This window comes from Coenobita brevimanus, chromosome 80 (assembly GCF_032717465.1).
Source record: "Coenobita brevimanus isolate Jiangsu-jjx chromosome 80, ASM3271746v2, whole genome shotgun sequence".
Lineage (NCBI taxonomy): Eukaryota > Metazoa > Arthropoda > Malacostraca > Decapoda > Coenobitidae > Coenobita > Coenobita brevimanus.
Window position 1 is genome coordinate 13,758,670 of NC_137033.1, and position 11,226 is coordinate 13,769,895.

General features: G+C 43.6%; 1 protein-coding gene across 1 annotated transcript in view; it reads left to right on the forward strand.

Annotated features, from left to right (window-relative positions):
* The first annotated feature begins 2,197 nt into the window (after nt 1–2,197).
* The window catches only part of LOC145409268 (neuronal acetylcholine receptor subunit alpha-7-like), a 383,585-nt gene continuing 374,556 nt past the window's right edge, over nt 2,198–11,226 (forward strand). The window contains exon 1 of the mRNA XM_080279749.1: nt 2,198–2,555. Coding sequence (XP_080135875.1) covers nt 2,198–2,555 — 358 coding nt within the window. The remainder of the gene's footprint in view (nt 2,556–11,226) is intronic.

The following is an 11,226-nucleotide window of genomic DNA, read 5'->3' on the forward strand; positions in this document are numbered from 1 at the left end:
TATTTCACTTCGCTGAATGGCAGAAATAAAACAGTACTACGTCTCAGCATCCTTTCCAGAGCACTTATTCGTGACTAGCACCACGCCGCATTGTTAATCTGTTGTTCTAGCTCAGCATCCATGGCAATTTTACGCTTAGTTAAAATCTGAACAGAGTATAGAGACCAAAAAAGGACTTTATTTTACCCAAAAGTCGGAGGGAAGAGCATGCCTGAGACGCCAAACATAACTTCCCGTTCAACTGTTAATGTTGTTTGCGAAGTTTATAGATATTACAAGCCAACAGTATATGGGGGGGAGGGTTTCCGGGGTGAGTGAGTGAGTGAGTGAGTGAGTGAGTGAGTGAGTGGGAGGGTGGGTGTGCTAGTGACTGAGTGAGCGAGTGAATCAGTTGGTGGGTAGGTGGGTGGGTGCGTGGGTGGATGGACGGATGGATGGGTGGGTGAGTGAGTGATTGAGTGAGTAGCTGACTGACTGACTGATTGACTGACTGACTTAGTGAGTGTGTGAGTGAGTGATTGAGTGAGTGAGTGAGTGGGTAGGTGAGTGACTGAGTAAGTGGGTGAGTGGGTGGGTGGGTAAGAAAATGAGTGAGAGAGTGAATGAGCTACTGACTCAGAGAATGAGTGAATGAGTGAGTGAGTAAGCGAGCAAGCGAGTGACTGAGTGGGTGATTGGGTGGGTGAGTAGGCGTGTGAACGGGTGGGTGAATGAATGAGTGAGAGAGGAGTGAGTGACAGTGAGCGACTGAGTGAGTGAGGGATGGAGTGAGTCAGTCTGGGTGGCTGGAGGGTAAACCGGGTTGGTTTGTAGGTCATTGGTTCAAAGATGCATGTGTTGCGCGGTACTGGTGGGGGTGTGGTGGGGGTATGGTGTGGTGGCAGTGTGGTATGGTGTGGTATGGTAGTAGCATGGTGTGGTGTGGTGTGGTGTGATGTGGTAGGGGACGGTTTGTTGTGGTAGGGATGGTATGGTGTGGTGTGGTGGGGTCTATGAGTGTTGTGCAATGGGGTTCAGTGATGTGGTGTTGTGGGGACTGTGTGGTGTGGTTGTGATAAAGGGTGTCATGTGATTGTGATGGGAGGTGGTGTGGAATGGTGGGGGTGTGGTGTGGTGTTGTGTGGTGTGGTGCGGGATCGTGTGGTGTGGTGAGGTGTGGTGTGGTGTGGTGTGGTGTGGTGTGATGGGAGGTGGTATGGTGTGGTGTGGAGTGGTTGAGGTGGTGTGGTGTTGTGCGGGGTGGTGTGGTGCGGTGTGAGTGGTGTGGTGTGGTGTGGTGTGGTGTGGTGGGGATGGTGTGGTATGGTGTGGTGGACGGTGTAGTGTGGTGGACGGTGTGGTGTGGTTGTGGTAGGGATCGTGTGGTGTGGGGGATGGTGTGGAAACTTTAAGATGTTTCTAGCGCACCAGTAGCCTCCACCTCCAGCGCGGCCAGGTGTCAGCCTCAGCAGGGTACTGGCCTGTCTCTCCCCCTCCCCCACAATTCCCCCCGCTGCAGGTGTTAAATCCCCCTGCTGAGCCCCGGCCTCCCCTGCAGCCCCTCCCTCAGTGCCTCCGGGTGGAGCCGAGGACCGCAGCTCCTTGCTCCAGCCGTAGGCATAGACCAGAAAATAATTTGGCCTCTTTCGTTGCGGGTCTGGGTGTTGTTGAGGGGCGGGCGTGCGCAAGCGGGGTGGCAGCTGCATTAGTGGCGCAAGCGTGAGACAGGCGCCGTGCTGACTGCTCCTTGGCGCCCACTCTCACTCACCACCACCGCTCCACTACGGCTCCACGCCACGCCGCGCTACCACACTCCCACACCACCACACACGGGCCTGGCCCATCACATCCACCACCACCAACACTCCGTCACAATCGCGGCTGGCTGCGAGCTGGCCGCCTCCGGGAGCACCATCGGGCATGTGGGGACGCCGGTACTCAGAGCAAGCCAATCAGTGCCAGTGTGAGAGCCTCTAGTGTGACCTGACCCTCGGCCACGTCACCCAGGATGGCACCCGACTCAAGATTACTGGCACCCGCCGCCACCACAGCCCCTCCGCCACACTCCCCCTCACACACAACACCTCTCATAGGAAGGGAAGGCCTCTGGTGCACGGGCCCCTCCTGCCCTTCCCCCCTCCCCCCTTCCTGTCATCCCTCACCTAGAATCACCTCCTCCTCCTCCTCGTCCTCTTCATCCTCTTCGTTATCACCTCCGATGGCTCTACCAGAGCCATCACCTCTGCTCACCTCTTCATCTTCAACCTCCACTCTCACCCCATCCCACGCATCTTCTACCAACGTCACTGCCTCTCCCTCTTTGCTCACTAGTTCCTCCTCCACCCCCTCCTACTCTACTAGTTCCTTCTCTTACTCAAGTAGTTCCTCCTCGTCCTCGTCCTCGTCTTACTCTTGTTGTTCATCTGCCTCGTCATCTTCACAAAGTTCCTCCCCGTCCTCTCCCTGCTCCCAGTCCAGTAGCATCATTATCCAGTCACCAACTCCGGCACGAGGGGCGCCGCCGTATCGCTGGGCACTCTGGCCTCTGGTCTTACTCATCGTCTGTCTTCCAAAAGGTAAAGTGCTCCACATTTCAATCACTGGGTCGTTTTCTCGTCGGCTTAGGAGGAAACTATACCCTGTCCACTTTAACTTGACCTAAAATTGCCGTCGACTCCATCTTGAATGCTGAGCTGTAACAAAAGTGACACTAGAATATGGTGGTAGTCACAAAACAGTGTTACGAAACTAGTAGAGCTGCAGAAATACGAAAATCTCCGCCAAGCTAAGGTCGATGAACTAAAAAAAAAATCGAGGTGTCCTAACAAGGCTGTACCTCACCTTACCATGCAATCTTCTTTGTGGAGGCTTGCTAGCACCCGCTTCCATACCAGTTTATTTTGCATATTACACTGTGAGTTTCTATACGTTTTTATTCTTCGTGAACCTCGACACTGATCACAGAAATAACTAACACTATTAACGTGACACACACACAAAGAAATACACTAGTAAGGAAGAAGTGCATGAGCCTCCTACGCTGACGAGAATACGTCCAAATGTAATCCCTTCATTCCGATTCTCTTCCACCCAGTTCTCTCTCTTCCAGTTTTCCCCCTTTAGCTTCAGCCAACAGGTCCAGGCATCGTGGGCGAAGAGCTTAACCCTCTGGCGCGCAAGAAGGATGTACTTAATCTTGCCCAGGAGGGTGAACTATCTCAAGTCTTGTGTTCTATAAACCAACTTCGCCTGATCTAAACCCATAAACCAAACTCGGTGTAAGAAACTGTGTGAATTAAAACAAAAAACGCTAAAGCAAACCTAAAACTACCCATAAACTAAAAAAATGTGAAAGCCTAAGCCAAAACTAACCGACATAAACCAGTGCTAAAACCAAGTGATGTTATGAAGTATGTTAAAACTGTGACTTATAAATGCGAGGAAGTGAAGGATAAACCAAGGTGTGAATAAAGTACTAATATAAAAAAAAATATATGAAGCTCTATAAAGAAAAATGTAAAAAAAAAAAGAGTGCATGCTTTCAGGAAAATAAAACGACAATAGTGCTGGAAGACGACGACAAAAACGACCCCCAGCACGACCCGCTCATCTGCTTGCTGGGTCGTCCTCACCTCTGGAGTGATCCCCTGCAAGTCCCCATCCCCCTTGCTCCCCCACTCTCCCCCATTCTATTTCTCCCTCATTTTCTCTACCTCATTTTCTCTCCCTCTCCCATTTTCTCTCCTTCCCTTTTTCTCTCCCCACCATTTTCTCTCCATGTCCCTGAGAATTATTGTATGCATATTATCTGTGATATTTGTTGCATCTGATTCGTGTTCTGTGTTTCAGTGTACAATAGAAGTCAAAAATGCTTCTCATATGTAGTAACTGATTGATATGACTTATGGTAATGAATTTCGTCCATACACAACACGCAGTCAGGTCCCATTTTACCTCCTTTGAGGTGTAGGGGTCCTGGGCAAGGCTACTGTAGTTCCGTATGTTTAAAGGCAGATGACTAGCCTACTTCCCCTGATGACATTACGTGACTGAAAAATCTTTAGTCTATGCGAGGCCCTCATTCCGACTGGGACGTTCAAACCACTATAACATCAGGCACCTGCTCACACTACTCTGCCTATCCTAATTACGTAGCCTACCTTCACGCACACTTTACAGGATAATTAACTCCAGTAATAAATTTCGAATCTCCAAAATACTTGACCTAGTTTCTCCTCTGCCCCAGTTTCCCAAAGTGGTTATGCAAATTGGAAAAAAGGAGGGTATGGGGTGAAGGGGAGGAAGTAACTTGTTCATTCTGGTGCTGTCCTCGCGCCTAGCAGTAATTAATCCCTTCAGTTCAGTGACGTGCTATCTCCGGGTACTTTTATTCAGCGTAGGAGACTCTTAATGAACAGGAGAGATTAGATATTGCCTTCATTAACCCCTTCAGTACAAGAAATCTACCGTAGGCTGAATATAACCGCCCTTAGGTACCAAAAATAAACCCACATTGGATATCCTCGTGGTGAAGGGGCACAACAATGAACTCAAGGAATAGTTTAAAATTCCCGCCCCTCCCTCCCCCCCCCAAAAAAAAAAAAAAAAAAATCCCAGTACCATAGGAGCCTCGGTTTCTTTGTTAGCAGGACGCAGGTTCACAAAGGAATTCACCATCAGTTCCATGTTTTTGTTCGAATGACAAGGAAAGACAAATCCAGACCCTTCCATGTCCCTTGTTCTTCCTATAAAATACAAAGAAACCCACGATCGCATCCCTGTTCTTGCAGGATGGACAAGGATAGTAGGTGTGGGATTTTGGGTTGCCTCTTATTCTCCCTGTAAAACAAAGAAATCCTCGCCTGTTTCCTTGTTTTTACAGTGAAGACTAGGGAACGACAATGAAGAATTTTTTCACATTCATATTCTTCCTAAAAAAACAAAGAAATCCATGCTTGTTTTCCTGTCTTTTGCGGGAAGAACAAAAAGAGGAGAATTTTGCATCTGCCCATGTCCCTTACTCTTCTGTAAAGACAAAGAAACCTCCAAACACTTCCTAGTTCTTGGTGGAAGGACAAGGAAATGGAAGTGTAGGATTTTCTCACGTCTCTTAATCTTCATGTGAATACAAAGAAACTTATAGGTAGTTCCTTGTTTTTTGGGGAAGAAAAAGGACAAGAAACTTCAAAACCCCATGTCCCGTAATTCTCCTCTACGAACAAAGAAACCCATCAACTTCTTCCTATACCCGGAGAAAGAACAAGGAAAGGAGTGTGGAGAAGCCTGCCCTGTCATTTATTCCTCCTGTACGAGAAAATATTAAGTATGGAAGGCAGCTGATTATAACCTTATTTATCTCAGGGAAATTTAAGCGTACAACCACCTCCAGTTCTCAGTAGCTCATGGGTGCCGTGTGGAAGGCCTTTTGTCACACTATACTCCTTTTACCTTAACCTGGCCTAGTTTTTTTGTCCCTTTATAGATTATTTCACCTAGCACAGTGGCAGAAAAGACAGTACTGCGACTCTACATACTTTCCATAGCACTTCTTCATGACAATCATCATATTCTAGTGCTATTGTATTCTTACAAACCAGCATTCATGATGGAGAAGTGTCAGTTTTAGGCCATGTTAGAGTAAAAGAGGTTTAGTGTATTTGTTTACGTCGCTCGTATAGCCTATAAGACTCCAACACACCATCCCCTGTAGTACTTAAAAGTGGAGGTGACTGTACCTTCCCCTGACATCACTACAGTGCCTTCCCTTTAACTTGGCTCAAATTTTCATTCAATTGCTGCTAATTTGATGTAGCTCAGGGACAGAGAAAGACAATACTGGCGCTCTACATCCTTTCTGTAGTGTTCCGTGCCTAGTATCATATTCTGATGTTAATCTACTGTTATAGCTCTACATTCGAGGTGGAGGGATGGCAATTTTAGGCCGAGTTAAATTGATAAAGTATAGAGATGTGATGAGAAAATCATCTCTCACCGTTCTATACTCGTTTTACTTTAACTTGGCCTAAAATCGATATCTATCCATCTTGAATGCTGAACTGTAACAAAAGATTAACAATTGAATATGATGCTAGTCACAAAGAAGTGCTATGGAAAAGCTGCAGAACCTTAGCACTGTCTCTCTCTGCCACTCAACTACATGAAATAAACTGCAAAAGGAAGATAATCTGGGCCAAGTTAAGGTGAAAAGGGTATTGTATTCCATTAACACCGCACGACTTATTTTTGATGAGTGAATCATAGGAACCTGAGAGAGGACATACTTATACCACTAACCTTTCACGGTTGGGACAGCTCTTGTGTTCTATATCGGCAAAAACCAGACGATTTAGTGCTCTCTCTTGTCTTGTTTTTGTTTTTCTTGGAGGGAACAGTCTTAAGGGCTTCTGGCCTTTAGTTCCTTCTTCCTTGCAGAGAGAGAGAGAGAGAGAGTCGTACGAGCCTAGGAGTTAATACTGGTACCACAACCCTCTCATGGTCGATACAACTCTAGATTTGAACTCCAACACCAAACGATTATATTCATAGTAGAGCGTGTCACAGAAGCCGCAGGTCCGTATTCTCGTCGGTTAAAGAAGCTGCCTAACACCTCCTCCTAAGCGATTTATATTGCTTTGTCTTCTCACCATCCCCTTCTGTGTCACTTAAGTCATTCAAATACCATCTTACTATTCTCTTCTGTTCCACTTAAGTCATTCAAAGACCACCATAATCATCATAATCAATATACAAATTGATATTAACGAACCGTATCCAAAAATAAATCGCCAAGGAAGAGGTGCTAGGGAGCTTCCATAACGGACGAGAATACGGACTTTAGAGACTTGCGGAAAGGGACAGGAATGCACATGCTTACAAATCCACTTCGAACCATTCATCAGTCACCTGCGCATAACCCGGAACTAACGAACGAAAAAAGCATAAACATCCAACTAACATGATGACATGGAATTTAGGACAGATTTATTTTTTTTTTTAGGTGAATGTGTCTGTATAAACTAGTCCAATCCGGTGACGTTTTGTTTTTCTTTTTATTTCTCCTTTTTTTTTTTTTTTTTAATGTGGGAGCATCTCTAGGAGCGGCTCTGTCCGTCTGTTTCTCACTAACGATCTTCGGACTCGAGGTAGATCATTCCAACAGACTTTAGCGACTGCAGCGACGTCACACCACACCACACGCCTCAGCATTACATAGCATACCTCCTTCCCACACCACATCATACAAATCACCCTCCCACACCACACCATACTGCACCATACCGCATCATATTATACACCACAGCACAACGTAACACACCACTCTCTCACACCACATCATACAAAATCACCCTCCCTCACCACATCAAACAACGTACCACCCTCTCACACCACACCATACAAAACCAGCCTCCCACACCACACCACACCACATAACATAATATCCCACCCTCTCACACTACACCATACATAACCATCCTCTCACACCACACCACACCACACCACACAACATAACATACTACCCTCTCACACTGCACCATACAAACTCACCGTCCCACACCACACCACAAAACACCACACCACACCAAGGACATTAACTGAAGTGCCCTGAAGCTCCCGCATTAAGCACTTTCGTCTTTGTTTTGCTTATTCCAGGTACTCTCACTTGACTGTGCTCGTCCCAGGAAAGGCATTTGGCACTGAATGGTATAGGTGAAAGTTGCATCTAATATTACAAGTTTAAAAAGCCTATCCTAAAGCTGAATAAAGAAGAGAAGAGAATAGAAGAAAAGAGAATTGAGGAGAAGAGGAGAGAAAAGAGAAGAGAGGAAAATAAGAATAATAAATACGTGGGTCAGACTGAAGGATTTAAATTAGAATCATTATTACTTTGGTGTAGTACTAAGGGCAAAAAGGAAGGAAGTGACAGTGGAAAGTGTAGATAACTAATTGTGGATAGACAAATACGAGTAGATAGATAGGTAGATAGAGATAGATAGAGAGATAGATAGATAGATAGAGAGAGAGAGAGAGAAGCAAATGCAGATCACAGTTAGAGGTGGTACTCGCACTCTTAGCTAAATCGATAAACAAAATACCCCAAACTTTTTAACCCAAACATATATATATAAACTTCTAAACCACTTGAATACGATAACATCCTTTCTCCAAATCTCTCCTATCTCTCAGACGATTTTATTCAGCTTGGGAGAGACCTGGAGGGATTAGATATGGCCCTCCCTAACCCCTCCTTCACTACCAAGGGGCTCTCTCTCAACCTGAGTGAAATCGTCTGGAGGCAGAAGATAATACACCAACCTCTTCAATATAGTGGCATCTTGGTCACTGTATTCATTTTTTTGCTTTACTCACTTTTTCATTTTATTCGCTTTTTCGCTCTATTCGTTTTATTTTCTCATTTTTTCACTTTATTCACTTAATTCAATTCATACTTTATTACTTTATTCACTTTATACACTTCTCACCTTTTCACTTTATTCACTTTATACACTTCTCACCTATATACTGTACTTTATTCATTTTTTCACTTTTTCACTTTATTTTGTTCGCCTCTCACTTTTTCACTTCTCACTTAATCATTTCGTTCACTTTTCACTTCTCACTTTTTCACTTTCTTCACTTTATTAACTTCTCACTTTTTTACTTTACAAATTTTTCACTTTATTAACTTTTTAGCTATATTTTCTTTTTCGTTATTTTTTCACTTTATTCACTTTTTCACTATGGCCACCTTACTTTTTTTCTTTATTTCCCTTAACACTCTATTCACTTTTTCACTTCATTCACTTTTCACTTTATTCACTCTTTTCACTTTGTTCTTGCCATTCCCAGACGATTATGTTCAGCTGAGGAGAGACACTAAGACTTACAGCAAATACACTGTCCTTCTGAGCTGCATAAAATCGTCTGGAGGTAACAGAAGTGTTGTAAAGAAAGTGTCATTGTATTGAAGATAGAAGAAGTTATCGGTGTAAAGGGCTTAATCATCATCATCGTTATCGTCATCATCATTCTTCTCCTCCACCTCATCATCGACATCACACTCGTCTTCCTCCTCCTCCTCCTCCTCCTCCTCCTGCTCCTCCTGATCATCATCATCATCTTACTCTTCATCATTATCATCATCATCATCATTATTACCCTCTTCGTCCTCATCATCACTATCATTTTCATCATCATCATCATCATCATCACCCTCCTCTTCATCATCATTATCATCATCAACATAATCATCACCTTCCTCCTCCTTTTCATCATCTTCATCCCCATTCTCCTCCTCTTTCTCCTCCTCCTCCTCCTCCTCCTCCTCCTCCTTCTCCTCCTCCTCCTTCTTCTCCTCCTCCTCCTTCTTCTCCTCCTCCTCCTCCTCCTCCTCCTCATCATCATCATCATCATCATCATCGTCATCATCATCAACACCATCTTCCTCCTCCTTCTCCTCTTCCTGATCATCATCATCATCCAGACCTTTCCCAACCCAAGGGATTAATATACTAGTCAAACCGAATCCTCATAAAACAACGGCAGGTAAGCCGGAACCTAATGAAGCACGGTAAATTCTGACCTACAGGTACACTTGATAAAAAAGAAATATTGATACATAATTCCCACGAGACATTCAGACACCATGGACGATGATTACTGCAAAATATCCGATAATTGCGCCCCACACTGATAAACTCTGAAGAAGTATGTTATTGCTTGCTTGAGACGTTTCCTGGCCGGTATTGTGATCTTGGTAATATTTAGATGATAAGGATTTGGATGATAAGAGACTAATTTCCTCAGGACATCACAAGCGGTATTTCTCATTTAGGATATCATCACCTTCCTCCTTCGTGATAATATTTGGAGTTAGTGTATCGCTGGGGACATTATTTTTATTTTTATTTATTTATCTATTTACGAGACAATTCCTCTTTTTTTTTTTTTCTGTTTTAAAATCTGGGGCTCCAACCGAAAGAAAGTGAGATTCCAAACTTTCCAACCCCCTAGAAGTTGATGGTCAGTTTAATCCCTTCGGTAAGATTTTTTTTTTTTTTCGTTTATTCATGCTGCTAGACGATTTGGCTCAGCTGAGGAGAGCCACCTGGTAATGAAGGGGTTAATGGAGGATGTATTTAAACTCTCTCTCTCTCTCTCTCTCGGACTCCCAGCTAAACAGCATCCTAGATAAACCAAAATTACTAGTAACACAAATCCCTCCAACTTCCAAGTCTAACTAATACGTTCATCATTATAACTCATTTTCCTCTACTTTTGGTACCAAACAGACAATTTTATGTACAGTAGCTTATGGTAAATTCACTATAGTATCTCAAGTTGATGAGAAGGTAATGTCTGCACTTCTCTCAAAACAAGAGGGCGTTTTTCTTCTTTGTGGTTACCGAAGAGAAGAATTATGGTAAACAGAATCATAGTAATGAGGTTAGAAATGATCGTATTTTCTTCTTTATATAGGGTACCAAAGAGAAGAATTGAAGTCACAGTGATAGGGTTTGAACTTCTCTCTAGTACTCCCTTTAAAGCAAGAACGTAATTTTCTTCTTTAACGGTGGATATAGAAGATACGAATTATATTTTCAAAAGAGTCACAGATTCTTAAAAGACCCATTCCAAATAAATCTATCTCCGTCTCAGGTATAACCTCTTTACTACAAGACGTCTCCCCTAAAATGAATGCGGTAATCTAGTGGTAACGAGCATAATTAATAAAAAATGAGTCATTTGTCATAAATGAATTAACAACGATTATTTAAGACCACTGGGTTAAAAAAATCCTCCCTTAAGCTGATTAAATCTCTCTGCAATAATAACGAAAAAGAAAGGACGCTTGATTAATAATTAATAATAAAGAAAACGTTATTATAGTGACGGCGCTTAAACTTTCAACCTAAGGTGCTTTTTAATACTGCTGTCACTACTACCGGTCTGTTTTTTTTTTTTCTTTTTCTTAGGTGACTTGGAAGGGTTAGATACACCCTTTATTAACCCCCTCTGTACACATGGTCTTTCCGAAACTGAATAAATCAATGTGGAGGTTGAAAGACTATTCTATATTCCTTTTACCTTAACTTGGGCCATATTTTCGTCCATATGCGGTTTACTTCATGGTGGTCAATGGCAGAAGACAATGCCATGGGTTTCTTTCCATAGCACTTCTTCCTTACTAGCATTATATTCTCGCGTGACTCTGTTCTTACAATTCAGTATACAAGATGGAGATATGGC